General features: G+C 42.4%; 1 protein-coding gene across 1 annotated transcript; it reads right to left on the minus strand.

Annotated features, from left to right (window-relative positions):
• Window positions 1-6,473: 6,473 nt before the first annotated feature.
• Window positions 6,474-13,928, minus strand: LOC116210749 (PH, RCC1 and FYVE domains-containing protein 1-like). Its single transcript, XM_031544780.1, has 9 exons — window positions 13,374-13,928; window positions 12,197-12,283; window positions 11,708-11,797; window positions 10,931-11,011; window positions 10,555-10,749; window positions 8,336-10,468; window positions 8,044-8,190; window positions 7,522-7,916; window positions 6,474-7,435 (listed from the first exon to the last, which is right to left on the minus strand). The coding sequence occupies exons 1-9, from the start codon at window positions 13,422-13,424 to the stop codon at window positions 7,312-7,314; spliced, it is 3,303 nt and encodes a 1,100-aa protein (XP_031400640.1). The 5' UTR covers window positions 13,425-13,928; the 3' UTR covers window positions 6,474-7,311.
• Window positions 13,929-17,752: the final 3,824 nt, after the last annotated feature.

A 17,752-nucleotide genomic window follows, 5' to 3' on the forward strand; every position in this document is an offset into this window, starting at 1 on the left:
CACTGTCAAGTGCTTGATCTCGGGAGGTCTCAGGATAATGGTCTCCAGTGGCTCCTCCCGATCCTGTCAAAGCCGTGCGCAAACATATTAGCAAAGGAGTGAAATTGTTGACGTTAAGTTTTTATGTGTGACGAACTTACTAACCCAAGACCACTTCCATTGCAATGGAATAAGGAGCAAATCTACCTGCGTGAAGTAGCTCGACCGTGAAGGGAAAGCAAGATGCAGGGTGTCTGTATATCCACCGATGTATAGATCAACAAGCTATAGAGCGCACTTGAAGTGCAAGGCGGTTCATCCTTTCTGGGATCCGTAACAGCAGAATGAGCCTCCGGGGCAGAGATGAAAATAGTTTCCAAGTTCGAGCTGAAGGATATGTCCAGGCTCTTCAGCCGCAGAGGAGGACCAATGACCTTGAGATCAGTCAGAGTCCTGGACCTCCTGACTCGCAATTTCTCCAGCAACTTGCACGTCGAGAAGAAACAAACAGTTGTTCCAAGGTGATGTCAACGTGATTCAGACAGGAGATTTCAATTGCCCAGTGCTCGACAAGAGCCCTGGCTGCAAAATCGGGAAAGAACATTTTCTGCATTCTTTTGATCCATACCGCTGAAGGCAGCTCAAATCGAGATGTTGAGCCCCCTTCTCCACTGCAAACTGGACCCAAGAACCAAAGTCCCGGGAATGCCGGGGCCTGGGCCGCTGCAACGTCTTGGTTCACCCAACGGATATACTTGGGCATTTCGCCCTCGTGGTTTATGGGATGGTCTAGAGTGCCCAATGAAATGACGAACTCCAGGTTTGGGATATTCAGCCAGAGGTATCTCCATCTGCGAGAAAGGATGCTAGTCCTCGCGGCTTCTTTCATTGTCAGAAGAGAAAGTACGAGAATGAGAACTTCATCGGGCAGGGATTCAATCTGCAGATTTATTCACAATAAATAATGATAATTAGTATGAGACACGATACATGAGCACAGTCCTAACCTAAAAATGTTTAGCTAGGCGGACCTTTGTCGAAAGTTGTATGAACAATTCAACTGATGCAAAATTTCTGCCTTTGAGGACATAAGTACATGACTCTAGAAAGATCAGCATCAATCAGGTTACAACATTACAGTAAGTGGCCGCCTCACTGAAACGTACTTGAGGTCGTCCCGGCGACGGAGGAGAAGAAACCCTTGGTCTTTCGTCCATCAAACAAATTAAGCTGAGCAAAGCAGTTGACAAGGCAACCTGCAAACTGATTCCTGCTAAAAGGAACAGGATGAGAAACAACAATATGCCAAGTTTCCGTAAAAACTCAGATAAGATGAAAAAATATTCCTTCTAAATTAATGGCTAAAAAGCTTTCGGTCGAGACTCCAATTAATACGCTAAGCTTAAAATCCTATTGAGTTATCGGACCTTATTGACAAGCTCAAATTTGGTAGAGAATATCCCAATCGATCTCTCTACTATTTTCTCAAATTAAATTAAATTAAATTTATGGAGGAAAGGAAGGCATGTGCATGCATCCATCCGAAATATGTACGTACAGAGCTGCACTGCGACTGCTTGATCGGGAAACAATCAAATCTTCAGTTAGAGTAATAACCAAATATCACAATATCAGGAAATAATCTCTATACACTTTGCTTCAGATGGAACTCGACTACTTACGACGAAATCATTGATCATCAGCGGAATTTACCTACTCGAATTAAGTGTAAGGTGAATAATTCGGTTGAAGACCTTATACATATAAATCGAGTCAATGAAGTTTCTTAAAGGACTACCATTATAATTTGTCATATCAGATGGTTTTAGAAGATTTAAACCCCGTAAAAGATTTAGATGGGAAAATGAGCGAACAATCCAATTCTTTTTTCCTTTTCCTTATATTAATATCGTGAAACCCGTGTGTTGCACATGATAACACATGATCTTACATAAAATTGGAGAATCAAAAATTTTACAAAAAATTTATGCATGAAAAAGAAAACTCACATGCATGTGAAAATTGAAAAACTTACGTGTAGTGGTAGCAATATTTTCTTAGAGGATTAGTCTCGATTTATGTGTGGTACTTCTGTTATTTATAATATTTTCATACAAAATATAGTATGGATAACAGATCATATCTATATCTATATCTATATCTATAAAAAAAAAGATATATTTACTTTTTAAGCAAATATATAACATCATTATATTTATGAAAAAATATGATCGAATTTATTTATTTGGTAAGCATATTTGATCTCATGTGATTTTTCTTATTTGGATCTTTTCTTAAAGTATTTAAAAAAAATTCAAAAAACCGACAAAACGATAACATGTCTCATAAATCTACATCTACATGTTTAAAGAAAATAGAAAATCCATTTTCAAAAAACTCAAAATATTGATCAATCCCACAAATATATATTTATATGTCTCAAAATATTTAAAAAAATTTTAAAAAGTTTTCTAAGAAAAGCTTAGAATACCAAGAAATAACAATCAATCACACAAATCCATATTTACACGTTTCAAAATTATACAAATTCCTTTCTAGAGAAAGCTAAAAAACAGAGAAAATAATGACCGATCTCACACATGTATATCTATATATTCTAAAAAAATCGAGAATTCCGTTCACCAATGTGGGTGTTGTGAGGCCATCTACATAAAATATTTTTATTTCTTAAAATATTCACAATACATTATAAAATAGTATTTAGTAGAGACACGCAACACATGAGTGTAATCCCGGCCTAAAGTATATTTAGGCTGAGCTTTGTCGAAAGCTGCATGAACGATTCAACCAACTTATAAAGAAAGCCTCGCTCTTGTCATCCATCGAATGAATTAAAGAGTCAAGGCGGCGTGCAAATTAGTTTCTGTGGTATGATATTAATGAGATGAGAAACAACAATACTGCAAGCATATGTCAGTAAGATCACAAATCATCCGAGAAACTGCTCAAAACGTTCGCACGAGGCCGGAGAATGGAAGATGCTATGGAGGGGAACAAGCAGTATCCATAGAGCCCGGGAGCGTTCAACCGGAAACGGAGGGAAGAACAAATATATTTGGCGATGCTCCTCCTTATTTGCAAGAGATCGATTTAGTCATCACATGCGTCGCCCGTGCTTGATTTGTCGATCAAGCGCTCGTTGTATGTACTGTTCATATAATACCCTCGCCCGGTTTGCAGCCCACCAGTTTTCTGCTTCCCTCTCAGTAAATCGCTTTCTGACTGCACCCCGTTATGAACCTCGGATAAGCATTTTACTGAATGTCACCCGCTCACAGTCTCGTTTTAACAGTAATGTGGTAAGTATTAGAGTCAATTTGAGGCATACATCAGATATGAAGCTTTTTAAAAGATATAAATGTACCTGAATCGAACTTGTTTGAGATCTTTGCCACCTCCTCCGCGTGAGGCGGTAAAGGTGATATATATGCCAGGTTGATCTTGTTCGACCCATTCAAATTCTTTGGGGAAGATCAGATATCGCCATCTGCGAGGGAGGATGCTCGTCCTCACGGCTTCTTTCATTATCAGAAGAGAAAGTATGAGGACGAGGATGTCATCATGCAGGGAGTCAATGCCTATCTGCAGATTCATTATAGATACAATCTTGATTTAAGAAATTTTTAAATCTTGGAGTAGATGTTGAAGAATATTATTTCATTTATATTTCCAGCTAACTAAATATCGAGGGAAGATATGTAGATATTTTAAGAACATCCTGGAGGTTCGAGAAAGACGAGGTCGACGGAGTCATAGAAATGGCAGGAGAAGTAGCGGTTGACGAGGCTCTTGGACACAGGACAATGTTGTAGACATGATCTTTTGATGGGGCAAGTTTGCCCTGTGACAGCGACCGGTTAGCAATGCATGTCTTTAGGAAATCTGAGAGATTTCTTGTCACCATTCCGAGGTTCGTTCATGGAACATTGCCATGATTTTGCACAGTAGAAATAGATAAATAGGGAGAGGCCAATTTTCCCAGTTCACCGTATCGAGTCGGTTATTTCTTACGAAAAAATTTATTGGCTGAGCTGAGAGTTCCACGTTAGATGTGAACCGAGCATGATGTAAAACAGGCATTGCAGTACCAATCCATACTTCATCTAATACGCATCTACTAAAATTAATTTATGTTTCCGGAAAAAAGGAAAGGAGAAAAAAGCGAAATATTAGTCGAGGACTGATTAGATGACATCCAGTTGAATTCCTGCTGGTAGCATTGCTACGAGCGCCATTGCTCGCTCTCTCGCCTTCTCAGAATCCACAATGATGTTCCCTGGCTGTCAGAGGGGCATCGGGTCCTGAAAATCGATGATCAGCTTCTCCGGTGAAACGGCAGTCTGGAGCAAATGCAGGATGAGCTGTTCATCACCCCTGAAACCACGAAAACCTACGTATTTAGCCATCCTCAGATGTTGAAGAGGGTGTTTTGGTTTCAGTTTCCGGCGCCTCGCATCTTGAAATTGCATGCAGCAACGGGCCTGCCCAGCACAAGTACTTCCATCATTAGATCAAAAATCAATTCAAAGGCACAGTCAAAGTATGTAATGGCCAGGCTGCAACATCGGGAAAGAACAGTTTCGGCGTTTTTTTGAGCCATTCCCCTGAAAGCAGTTCAGCTCGAGATGTTGAGCCCCCTTCTCCAATGCAAACTGGACCCAGGAACAGACCTCGTGCGAATGCCTGGAATTGGAATTGGAATCCTCCTCTACTCCATTCCAGTTTAATAAGGACAAATATAAATATATTATGTATATGATTTATGAGGAATTTATTATTAAAAAATTAATTATAATGATGGTTAAGAAAGAGTGGATGTGAACAATTAGTATTAAATAGGAGAAAAATATAAATAAATATATATATATATATAAATGTAAAAATATCTAGATAATTTATTATTAAAAATTAGTTATAATAATAATCTGAAAAAAGGTATAAGTGAGAATTTATTATTATATATGAGAAAATAACAAAAAAAAAAGTAACAATTTTGTTGTTGAACCGAAGAAAGAATAGAGTGAAGTGGAGGGGAGTATGATATTTATTTCGAAAAAAAATGCCACCCAATTTTTAAGTTTTAAAAAATGATTTCGTCCATCAATTCAATCCATCTGTCCTCCTGCCTTTAAAAATAACCTAACAGCATTAAGAAAAAGATTAAAGAAAAAAAAATTTGAAAAAAATAGTTTTCTTTTTTTAAAGAATTTGAACCTAAATAGCTGGGCGATGGGGATCAACTCTTCCTAAAATCCCCAACTCTTCCTTGTCCCACACGCTTTGTTTAAAATCAAACTAAACTACTAATGGAATTTGCATACTCGAGTCGAGCATTTAATATCATATAGTTTTGCTAAATACTGTAAGCGTGAGGTGAACAATATTTCAATTCAAGCCCATATTAAATTGAATTTAAAAGGAAAAAAAAAAATCTGATTCTTTCTTGGGGGATTATCATTGTAATTCATCATGTCATATGGTTTTGGAAGATTCAAACCTTCGTATAAGATTTTAATGAGGAAAAGAACAAACATGAAAGTATGAGATCTTTGTTCGTTAAGATATTCTTTTCCTCTATCTCAGAGTCGAAATATGGCGCAATAATCCTTCGTATATATTAGAGTTTGTGTCCATGCAACGAGCCAAAACATATCGACAAGGCCCCGAACAAGCAGTATCCATAGAGCCCGGGAGCATTCAACCGGAAATGGAGGGAAGAACAAATATATTTGGCGATGCTCCTCCTTATTTGCAAGAGATCGATTTAGTCATCACTTGCGTCGCCCGTGCTTGATTTGTCGATCGAGCGCTTGTTGTATGTACTGTTCATGTAATACCCTCGCCCAGTTTGCAGCCCACCAGTTTTCTGCTTCCCTCTCAGTAAATCGCTTCTGACTGCACCCGGTTATGAACCTCGGATAAGCATTTTACTGGATGTCACCCGCTCACAGTCTCGTTTTAACAGTAATGTGGTAAGTATTAGAGTCAATTTGAGGCATACATCAGATATGAAGCTTTTTAAAAGATACAAAAGTACCTGAATCGAACTTGTTTGAGATCTTTGCCGCCTCCTCCGTGTAAGGCGGTAAAGGTGATATATATGCCAGGTCGATCTTGTTCGACCCATTCAAATTCTTTGGGGAAGATCAGATATCGCCTTCTGCGAGAGAGGGATGCCCGTCCTCGCGGCTTCTTTCATTATCAGAAGAGAGAGTATGAGGACGAGGATGTCATCATGCAGGGAGTCAATATCTATATGCAGATTCATTCCCGTGATAATATTAGTAAAGACACGCATAATATTTAGGCTGAGCTTTGTCAAATGCTCGTATGAGCTACGATTCAACGTAAAAACACGGCTTCGCAGGACGTATAAGTACATTATTTTAGACAGATCAGCATCAATCAAGTCACAACATCGACGGAGGAGCAGAAAGCGTCTCTCTTTTGTCCATCAAATAAAATAAGCAGAATAAAACAGTTGTCAAGGCAGCCTGCAAATTGATTTCTGCTGTAAGTAACAAGAAGAGAAAAAAAAAAAAAAACAATACTGCAAATTTGCTTCTACAAGATCATAAGACCACAGGGAATGACTCGAAGCTTCAGTTGAGACTCCAATACAGCAAGTTTAAACTCAGATCACGTCGTTGAATGAAGCCGCAACATTCTACCCCAGTAGAATAAGATTTTGGAGAGAATATCTCTTCCATCGCTGTACTTTCTTCCCCTCCCTTCGATCGCACTCACCGCCCCTGGGCCACCTTCTCCCTGGGCAAGGTCGCTAGAGGAAGGTGATGACTCTGAAACTTCAAGGACGGAAGTGATGGTTGTGCCAAACAGTAGGGAACGAGAGATAAGCATTCATTCATAAACTCTCTCTTTTTTTCTTTTTTTTTCTTTTTTGCTTTGGTTTGAATTTACAGAGGCAGCACAGCTTCTCTCAATCTTCAATTTCTGAAGGGTAAAAGCCATTTACATTTCTCAACCCCAAAAAGAAGGGAAAAAAAAAATTACAAATGGATTCTAAGATCAGGTGAAGAAATTCAAAGTGAGGAAAAGAAAAGGGGAAACCCTCTATTGCTCCCGAGTCCCAACTACTCAACTACGGTACCAAATCATACTTGCATACAACATGCCGAGCCCCCAACTTAAGTTGATGATATCATATGCCATCTCCCCGTATGAAGCTGATATCTCCAAAAAATCGGTTAAAACAAAAATGAGATCTCATTTACAAAAAAGAAAAAAGAAAAAAAAAAAAGAAGAATAATATTTTCGTTGTAAGATCCTCCGTGCCTGCGAGAGATTGATCTAGTCGTCACTTGCGCCGCCAATGCTTGATTTGTCGATCGAACGCACATTGTATTGTTCATATACTCTTGCCCGGTTCACAGCCCACCACTGTTCTGCTTCCTTCTCAGTAAACCGCTTCCGACTGCGCCCATTTATTATGAACCTCGAATAAGCATTTTAGCAGTTAACTAAGTCGAATGCAGGTTATGATGAAAAATGCACGTGTACCTGAATCGAACTCGTTTAAGGTCTTTGCCACCTCCAGGCAAGGCGGTAAAGGTGATGTATACACCGGGTTCATCTTGTTCGACCCATTCAATATCCTTTCGAACCTCGCCTTCTTTAGGTTTGGCCCCGTTTCTACTTGATGCTTCTGAATTGCCTTGTCTGGGATGACCCACAACACTGTGGTTGCTTGCGGAGCTCGATCCATTAGAAAGCATAGCAGTGCTACTAGGTATGTTTGACTCCAGATCTTGACTCATAAGTTGACTACTCAATCGGTGGTCCATGGAAGAAGCATTGAAAATGTCGCTGGAAGCTGGAGTTGAGACCGCTGAAGGAGTGGAAGGTTTAACGTTCCGAGCGGCGCCCACAGGTAGCCTTTCTGCCATGTCCTTCAGCTATTTGATTAGAAGAAATACAAAATTCGTTCATCAGTATAAAATTATCAATCGACTCGTCGTGCAGGGACGCAATGAACGAGAAACAAGGGGGTTTTTCGTTACTGAAACAGAGATTCAAACTTACTTGGGCGGTCAGCGACTTGATCACTTCCTTAGCAGCTTTGCATCTTGCAGTCTCTTCACCAGCGATTGCTATCGCCTCCTTCAGTTGTTTAGTCGTTCTTTCCAGCTCCACTTCTTGGAGTTGAGCCTTACGGGTAAGATTCTCCACCTATGGTTAATAGATGGTCAAGCATAAGGCAAAGAAATAAATAAATAATGGCCATTACCATTTAATTGCAACTCCTACATCCAAAATATACTTTCGTACACAATTGTTTGCACCTGGGATAAAACTATGCACGTCAACTTTGTACCTGTGCTCTTAGTCTGATAACCTCTTGGTTGAGGCTCTCATTTGTCTGTTTAGCATCATCCACGATGAACTTTGGGGACGTGAGTCCACCAAGGGTAGGAGTCGGCGTTGCGGCACGAGGAGGGCTGGTCCGCCTCAATATTGGTGACGATGCTCGAGAAACTATCCTTGAACCAGGCACTGAAGCAGAGAAGAACTTCTTGGATGATCCAAAGACCGCATTAGACTTTGAGGAGTTGAGTGCTCCTGACTGGGAACCTCCATTTGGCACAGGTGACACGCGGCTACTGTTAAACTCAAGTTTTTTGTTCCGCTTGGAAGATCGATCCACTTGTTTAAAGGACTCCATGGAAGAGAATCTAGCAAGTTGGGCTCGAGATTTAGAATCCAGCCTCTCGTCCTTATCTATTAACTCGTTTGGAGCCTGACTTGATCCCCCTTTTCTAGCCATGGAAGAATTAGATTGGACTTCGGTCTGCAATGACTTCCATATCTTATTAGAACAGCTGTCGCAGACACGGTAGGGCTTGTTAGGACTCGGAGCCATAGAAGCCTTCATGGACTTCTTACTGCTGCATGAATGACAGAAAACGAGTCCACAATTATAACAATTATGGCGTTTCCTCTTGAAATTGAATGGCAGCCGACAGCCCGAGCACATGGATTGATCAATGCCTGAGATCCATTTGTGGAGACAAATAGCAGCCGTAAAATTGGTACCACAGGCAATGCTCTTAACTTGCTTGTCTTTGAGTGCCTCAACCAGAGTAGGGGAGTTCCGATCATCAGTATCTCCATGCCCCAGTCGACCATTTGCTCCCTTACCCCAAGTGTAAACTTCGGTTCGTGAAGTCAACACGGCAACGTGATAAGCACCACAAGCTATCTCCTCCACAAAACTTTTGGACAGCTTTCCTTCCACACGAGTAGGGAGCTTACCATCTGCATGAGGATTCCCAAGCTGACCGTATACAGTACTACCCATAGTATAGACATGACCCGATGTTGTAAGTGCTACTGTGAGGCTATGTCCGCAGGTAACTTGACAAAAGTTCGGTTCCACGAGGGCTGCAACGCAGGTGGGGACAAGTTTTGATTCTTTGTCACCGTGCCCTAGCCGGCCTTTGTCTCCATCACCCCAAGTAAAGAGCTTCCCTGATGAACAGTTGCTGGAACTGGAATTACCCACCATGATTTCCACTACTGCAGCTGTATGCCAAACACCACAAGACGCCCGCACAGTGCGGAGGCCTTTAAGGGACTCAACTTCCCTTGGAATGGAAATGCTTTTTCGATCTCCATGCCCCAAGACACCAAATGTGCCATCACCAAAAGTAAACAACTGCCCAGCAGATGTAACAACTGCAGTGTGCCATGGCCCACAAGATATAGACGAGACATGTATGCCTTCCAAAGGGCCATTCACTCTCTTAGGCACCCAATGGCTCACTTCATTTCCATGGCCAAGAAGACCATAATTATAGGCGCCATCACCCCAAGTGTACAGATCGCCAGAAAGAGTTACAGCACAAGTGTGATACTCACCACATGCTACAAGCTCAATATTGATATTAGCGAGGGCATCTATTAGCTTTGGATGCAAAACATCAGAATCCACACCATGCCCAAGCCTACCTCCATATTCCTCTCCCCAAGAAAAGATCTCCCCTTGCTTTGTGACTAAAGAAGCGTGGTGCCCGCCACAAGCAACGTTCTGAACATCGAGTACTACTGCAGATTCTAAGGCCTTCGGAAGCAAGGAATCCATTTTCACCCCAAAACAACTTCCTATTCTATGAGTTCCACCCCCCAAAACACCGTCTCCGGTGCCTTCACCCCAGATGAACACATCCCCCAGGGCATCTCCATCATCATGACCTGACCCATGGCTAGATGAACTTACAGCACTGGATAAACTAACCCTTAGAGGATCCATCGCCATTGCTCTTGCTTGACCATGCATGCTATCTGAGCCTCCCGATGATAAAGAATGGATCGAGGCACTGGCAGAATCTGAAGGAAAGAAACTCTTTGGAGGACCAGCATATAGTATTACATCAGAAAATGCTTTATCTGGAACACTCTTGGGAGGACTTCCAAATGGACTTTGAAATCGGAGGTTATCGCCAGTATCCTGCAGAAGCCCAAGATGGTCTCTCCGCTAAGGGACTGGAATAAGGATGAAAAAAAAAAGAATCTGCTATGGAACAGTAGGAATACCTTCTGAAAACTATCATTACTACCAAACGGAGAATTTAAAGGAGAGCTTCCTCGTGTATACGTTCTAGGACTATTGGCTTCTGACGGAATTCCATCACTTCTTGATTCTGCTCTCCATTTCCGCTGATGACATCGTGAAATTAATGCTTTTAAGCCACTAAACCATGCCTCAGCTTCATCTTTATCCTTGCATATCTAGTTACACAACCAGGCAACAACAATACATCAGGCATCTACAAGCAAAGATCTTATGCAATACAACTGCAGCAGAGTGCAATATTGTATCATTAGATAATAGACCACACCATTTCCACTGCTCCTGAAAAGCAGATGATTTCAGAATATGAATCTGAGAAACTGAGACTATGATTCTCACCAGGTCCAGTGACCTGTCGCTGTATATAAGTGAAAACGATTGATACTCCTTCTCAGGCCGGGGGTACCTTTGAAAGATTGGCTGCACCAAAAAACAAAAACTGCACATCATGAGTGCATGAAAGCAAAAGTTGTAACATGGCAAGTATTTGACAAATTAGGTTAAAAAAATGGCAGGAACTCTTAAACTTATATCAACATGTAGAAAAACAGTCTACAAGGATCACTTCCAGCCATAGCAATACTAAAGAAAATTTGAGTGAATTATGTGGAACTTATCAGAAAGAATACTGCTGATTTAATCCTAATCCAGCTACTCCAGACTAGACAATGTACAGCAAAAGGGGAATGGTCAATGTCATGATACATTTGAGAGCTTCACAGAACAGAATGTTTCATACATAAAAATTTTCAAACATAGTTTAATAAATAGAACATGAAACCAAATAAAGTGTATCACTGAAGCCGTTCCGGTTAGAGAAGACTGCTAGAATTCAGCTAATTTATTCTTTGTTAACAAACTAGTTGTTCAGATTGAGCTCCCATCCATTCTGTCATGGGCACTTCTACTATCATGTATTATTCGCGTACAAAAAGCTGCCAAGTGGACAACAATAACTGAAGTGGAGTGGTTAATTGGTGTTTGACAGTGAAGCATAGAAAAAACTACAATTATATCAAAGATAAACACACAGACACACAAAAACTTTATCATAATCCCGAGAGTTAGTGATAATAACAGCGTAACCGCAAATGTTCCTCACTGCAAGAAACTTACGGTGCGCTGCCCAGATATTATCCTTGAGACATGGCTCAACTTTAGGTGTTTTTCATCCTTTCCTGAGAACCATATTAAAACAGATTCATCCTGAAAATTGGGAGAAGAAACGAGTCACTTAAAGTATCACAACTCTTCGTCAATGAATAATCTTTAAAACTTTATAGCTATAATTATTAGGGGCAAACAGCAATTTATTAATTTCAGTTTCGAAAGAGGAAAACATAAAAGTTCTCTGCACTTTCTCTGGCTTGAACCTAAAACTTACCGGAACTAATAAAGTGATTCTTTCAAAAGTTTAAAATGAAAAGGGCCAGCAGAAGTTAAAGCTAGAGTTGACCTCTTTTTAAGGCCCAAAGGGACGTGCATCATTGTGCAACCTATGTTGTTACTTCACTGTTACATATTAATTACTAAAATTGCATTAGATGAAGGACCACTAGAAGATGTATTTTAGAACCATACTTGCATTCCTCAAGTCTGACTTACATTGGAAAGCCGGAATGGACAGAATTTGGGCTTCCCTCTCCTTCCATACTTAAGTAAGTAAGCCCCTTTCTTCAAAGCAGTAATGGCCTGTCAAAAAGATAATTGAGAAACCTAGTGTAAGCATGCGCAGCACATCAATACAGTAGGAGGAAGATAGCCTACTTAGGTTAAACAGAAATTAAAAAATAAAAAGTGCATAGACACATGCTTTGTTTGCTATAAAGACCTAGAGGATGCAGCAAGGCAGTTCCTTTAAGTTCATCATTGATCTACCGGGTAGCCCACAATTGGATGACCATGGCATACTATGGAAGAACCAATTTAAGGGCCTTTAGATGCCAAAAAAATATAAGAACCTGGACTCGCAGAAAATTGATAAGAGAACCCAAATAATTAAGTGCTTTATGCCCCCATTCAAAACACACAAAACCTGGCCAATACAGCTGATCATCCATAGGATTTTGCATATTCGTTACAAGAAACACTGGCTAGGATCTAGCATTGCCCTGCCACCAGTAGTTCTATCATTTTCAAGAACAAGAATCGTGTCCTTGAAAATTTACTCTGCGAGAAACCATTGAGTCTCCCATTTCTCCCGCAGAAAATACTCTAACAACAAAATAATTTCTTAACAACATATCTTGTAGCCTTCCATCATACTTTCGTATCAGACCAAGATATAAACAATGTAACCACATTGCTCAATGACATTTGCTGAAGAAAAACACAGAGTACCATGACTCGCAGAGTAACAATCAACATATACTGCCTGTTTATCACTGACACACTTCATGACTGATGAGGAGGCATCATCCTCCCCAGCACCAGGCTTGCACCGATGTGAGATCTAGGAACAACCTTTATTCTAGTGACCTAAACCATGGTCCGTAACCACAACCCCAAGTACCTAATAAGGCAACAATGATGGAAAGAAATATGCCTGAGCTAGCTAAAGCCTGCGCTAGAGAAGTTTGACAGACATGGCTTATACGCCCCCAACCTCAACTTTGGCCCTTTCCCGGCCTATTTACGTCAGTATTCACCAGTTGTTGTTGCAAAGGTCAATAAGCAAAAACACGGCAGGAAGGAAGGAACAGGGAGCAGGACAAGGCAATGCAATTTGACATTCAACAGCTTCACGGTCCAAATTGACATAGTGATGGGGGAAATAGCTCACCTGCTCGATATCTCTCTCGACGGGGCCATTCCTGCTAAGATCCGAAGCCATCCCTATCAGTCCGGGAAATGAATCAGGAACTCCACTAGTCCGTCGCCTCCTCAAAGCCTAAACAGGACCATCCCCAAATCTCCCATTCCAGCTCAGCTCCCGTCGGCCAAAAACCCCAAACGGCAGCGCTCCACCAGCACCAAATCCGCAAGCAGAAGCAACTCCGAATCTGCACCGAGCTTCAGCGATTCATCGCAGCTCGCCGGGCCAATCTCCGGTAGGAAGTCAAGGCCGACCGACAATCGCGGAGAGCGCGGGTAGCTAGAGGAAGGAAGGGAAGCTGGCGCTGCTGTGGTGATGACGCGCGAAAGCAGGAGCTGTCGGCAGGCAACGGATTGGAATCAGAGGCTGCGCATTCCGACGGCGGGGGCTGAGCTCGAGGCAGATTCTCTCAGAGAGAGAGAGAGAGAGAGAGAGAGAGAGTGCCGGAACTGTGTGATCAGAGCTGAGCAGAAGTTGCAGAGAAGAGAGAGAGAGAGAGAGAGAGAGAGAGAGAGAGAGGAAAGTGCTTGGACTGATTGATTATTACTGAAGTCGGAAAGTTTTCGGTGATATGTTTTCTGGTAAATTTTTTTTTTTTTTTTAAAGGCGAACTGTTTTGGTCATCTCGTTAGTCCTCACTCAAAGTGTAAACAAATTTCCTTCTTTTTCTGTCATACAAATTTTCTTCATTTAGATTAAAATAAAAAAAGGAATAATTCAACCGAAAAAAGCTAAATCATCAAATTTTCTTCTTTTACATGAAAATAACTAAAAGGGAACACATCTCAACAAACATAAGTAAAATCATCGCAAGTTAAGGCTTGCGCAAACTTACGAGACTCGGTAGTCGGGGATCGTAGATACGGGTTTGCACTAGTCCACGGTCTTTTGATATGCTCTCGGTTGTATCTTCCTTAACATCGAGATCGGTTTCGCCTCGATAAAGTGCTCGAATTCTTGTAAGGATTTGTCTTTGTTGGGGAAGCCAAGGGGCATTATCAATGCAGCTTATGGCTCGTGCAAATATGATATTAGCGAATATTCACGGCATGGGTATATAGATGCATTTTCGACGGGCCCAGGTTCTTTGGATCTTTTAGCTTACCTTGTTGGAACGTAGAGGATCTTCCTGAGGAGGCACGGTGTTACATCGGTAAGATATCGTTAATTTTACCTATATCGGGGAATATTCCGGTGGTTAAATGTAGGAGTACTAGGAATCAATGGAAGAGGAGGAAAAGTGTGGAGGTGAATATAAGCACACTTTAATGTGAAAAGGTGGAGGGGAGGGCGATGAGGAGTATTTTGTAGCCAAAAATGGGAGGTTTTTCTTTAGGGTGGAGTACATGGCAACATTAGGGCAAGTGCCCTAAACAAGGGCACCTGTCTTTTCCAATCCCCAGTTGAATTGATTAGGACCAACACCACCCCTTCAATGGGTCTCACTTTAGGCAAAGCAAAGGAAAGGGAAAGGCAAGCTAAGGCCACAAAAGTCAGAAATTCTGGCCCCCCTACTCCCCACCTTTTTATTTCTTCTCAATGTGTTGTGGGATTTGATGTTTTGTTTTCCCCAATGAAAATTGTATGGAGAAGCCCTCACCACCCCCACATTAGTGAATAAAAGCAAAGCATGGTGGGGGGACCTCATGCCCTCTCCTTGCCTAACTATCTTCCATCCACACTTGCCCCCATTCCTGTCCAATTCTTCTCGAGCCGCACTAGCTCGTATCGCCATCGAGACCCCACGAACTGTCGCCTTTACTTTAGGACCATTTTGTTGCACTTGTTTTCCATACAGCATTCACCCATCGGATAGCTCAAAACGCGCTAACATATAGACTGTGTCATCATGCTAATCAATCATCAGTTTTGAATGAGCTTATTCGTGTTCACAAGAATGTCATATGAGGTATTCTTTCGCTGAGGTCCTTACGCCGCATAACAAACAACTACACCGGCAACCCTTCTTCGGGTTCGATTTTACTATGACTGCTGGTGTAAGTATCAAAGGGGACTAGAGTAGTGTCCACACGACACATATTTATCTTGAACAAGGTGGACTAATGATCCGCAAAACCCATTACGAGGCCCAATTACTGACGCATTTTGGGCTTATTACATTGTTCTTTGGAAATGCGGCCGACAAAAGTTCGGCCCAATAGCTCCGGAAGGACACCATCTCAGCAAGCCCAATATTGGCCCCATGGGCCGGAGGACATTTTTCCGGAAAACGTTTTCCAACGAGAACTGGTTGCGGAACATATTTCCTCACGTGACACATTTCAATCCTGGTCAAAGTTGAAAGTCAACCGTTTGAATCTCCATACTATGCCTACACATCGGGCAAGAATTGTGCGACCTGACCCACATCTCAATGCACAGCGGGTGGAACACGTGGGAGCACCCCATTCCCCGGCTCGTCTCGCCGCGGCGCATCTCCTCGTGGCAGACGCCGCACACCTCCCCCTCCTGCACCACAGCCGAGTCCCTCAGGGACGCGATCACGGGGTCGATGGTCCTCGCGAGGAGACAGGCAAGGTGCCTCATGATCCCGAGCTCCACCTCCGCCCACGCAGTCCTGAGGTCCCTCCCGGTGGACTTCGCCCTGTGAACGGCGAGCTCGGCTTTCTTGGTCTGGAGGTGGAGGGAGAGCTGCTCCTCCGTGCAGTGCGGTTCAGGGGCCGACTCGGAGGAGTACTTGTCCCAGTTGCTGAGCCTGTGGAGGCGGGCCGCCATCGCCTCAGCTATCTCATGCTCGCCCATCATCATATTCGGCCGAAGTCTTTCGACGCTGAAGTTCGGGAATTTCGGTGAGCAAGAAATGGTAAGGATTTCAGATTGAGTTTGCTTTGGGGAGATCGGTGGGAAGAATTGTCTTGAGGGGATATATAGGATTGGAGTCGGTGTCCCAACGCGGGATGTAAGGCGGCGCCGACTTTTAATCATCGGACTTATGGGGATTGTTGGGCTTCCCTCCAATTTGGAGGAAGTTGGGCTCAAATTGTATTGGGCTTTTATTGGGCTTTAATAAGCCCAATAACCCATTTTTATTAGGGTTACTGGCAGAATATATATAAGTAGCAGATCAGCAGCAGATTAGGGGGGTTGGTGAGCCGCAGCAGCAGAGCAGCAGCTGCAGAAAATCAGCACAGAATAACAGAGGGAGCAGAGCAGAATTCGGACAAAACAGGGGCAGCGCGCAGCTGGAGATCAAACCTCGATCGGGACGTCAAACGAACTCCGATTGGGACGAAATTTTGACAGCAGCTTCACAACACGTGGGGCGAACTTCTGAACGGTCAGAATTTCTATTCGAGCTCTGTAGGTGCTGTTTTAGCTGATTTTGTGAACCACCCGGTGTGGGTGACGAATTTGGTGTTTGGGTGATCCAAGAGTGTTTCTCTTGAGGTTAGGTGATCCAAGGGTTTACCCTTGATGAAAGACATTGTATAACCCTCATTCATAGTGGATCGTTGATTCGGAGTTGGTCCCGTGGTTTTTTCCCCACATCGGGGGTTTTCCACGTAAAATTCTTGGTGTTGTTTTACTTTACTGCTTGTTGGTTGATTTGATTAGTTCCTATCTCGATTACACTAGTAGGGGAGGAAGATTAATCGCTGCGTTATTATTTGGTTGAGTACATCCCCTCCCCCCAACAAGTGGTATCAAAGCTTCGGGTTAGAGAAGTTTGAGTTTTTTCGGTGTTTTCGAGATGGAGGAGTCTACAGGATCTATGTTCAAGTTGAATGCAACCAACTACTCTATATGGAAGTCTCGGATGGAGGATCTTCTATTTTGCAGGGATTTGTACGATCCTATTGAAGGGGATTCCGCGAAACCCAAAGATAAGGATGACAAGGCTTGGGAACGCACAAATCGGAAGACTATTGGTTTGATTCGGCAGTGGATAGACAATAGTATTTATCATCATGTTGCTCAGGAGACAAATGCAAAAGCTTTGTGGGATAAATTGACAAATCTCTATGCGAGGAAGACACCACAAAATAAGGCATTCCTCGTGAAGAAGCTGGTTCATCTTCGTTTCCAGGATGGAGGTGATATGGCTGCTCACATGAGTAATTTCCAGGATATTATTAACCAGTTGACGAACCTGGAGATAATATTACCCGATGAGTTGCAGGCCTGTCTACTTTTAGGGACTCTACCGGATAATTGGGACACACTTGTGGTTGCATTAAGCAATTCTGCGCCAAACGGGAAGCTATCGTTGGCCACGGTGACAGACAGTTTATTTAATGAGGAGACTAGAAGGAAAGGCACGGGAATTTCCATTCAGTCTGAAGCTTTGGTTACTGAACAACGGGGGAGAAGTCAAAGCAGAAATT

The sequence above is a fragment of the Punica granatum genome, chromosome 6 (genome assembly GCF_007655135.1).
Source record: "Punica granatum isolate Tunisia-2019 chromosome 6, ASM765513v2, whole genome shotgun sequence".
Lineage (NCBI taxonomy): Eukaryota > Viridiplantae > Streptophyta > Magnoliopsida > Myrtales > Lythraceae > Punica > Punica granatum.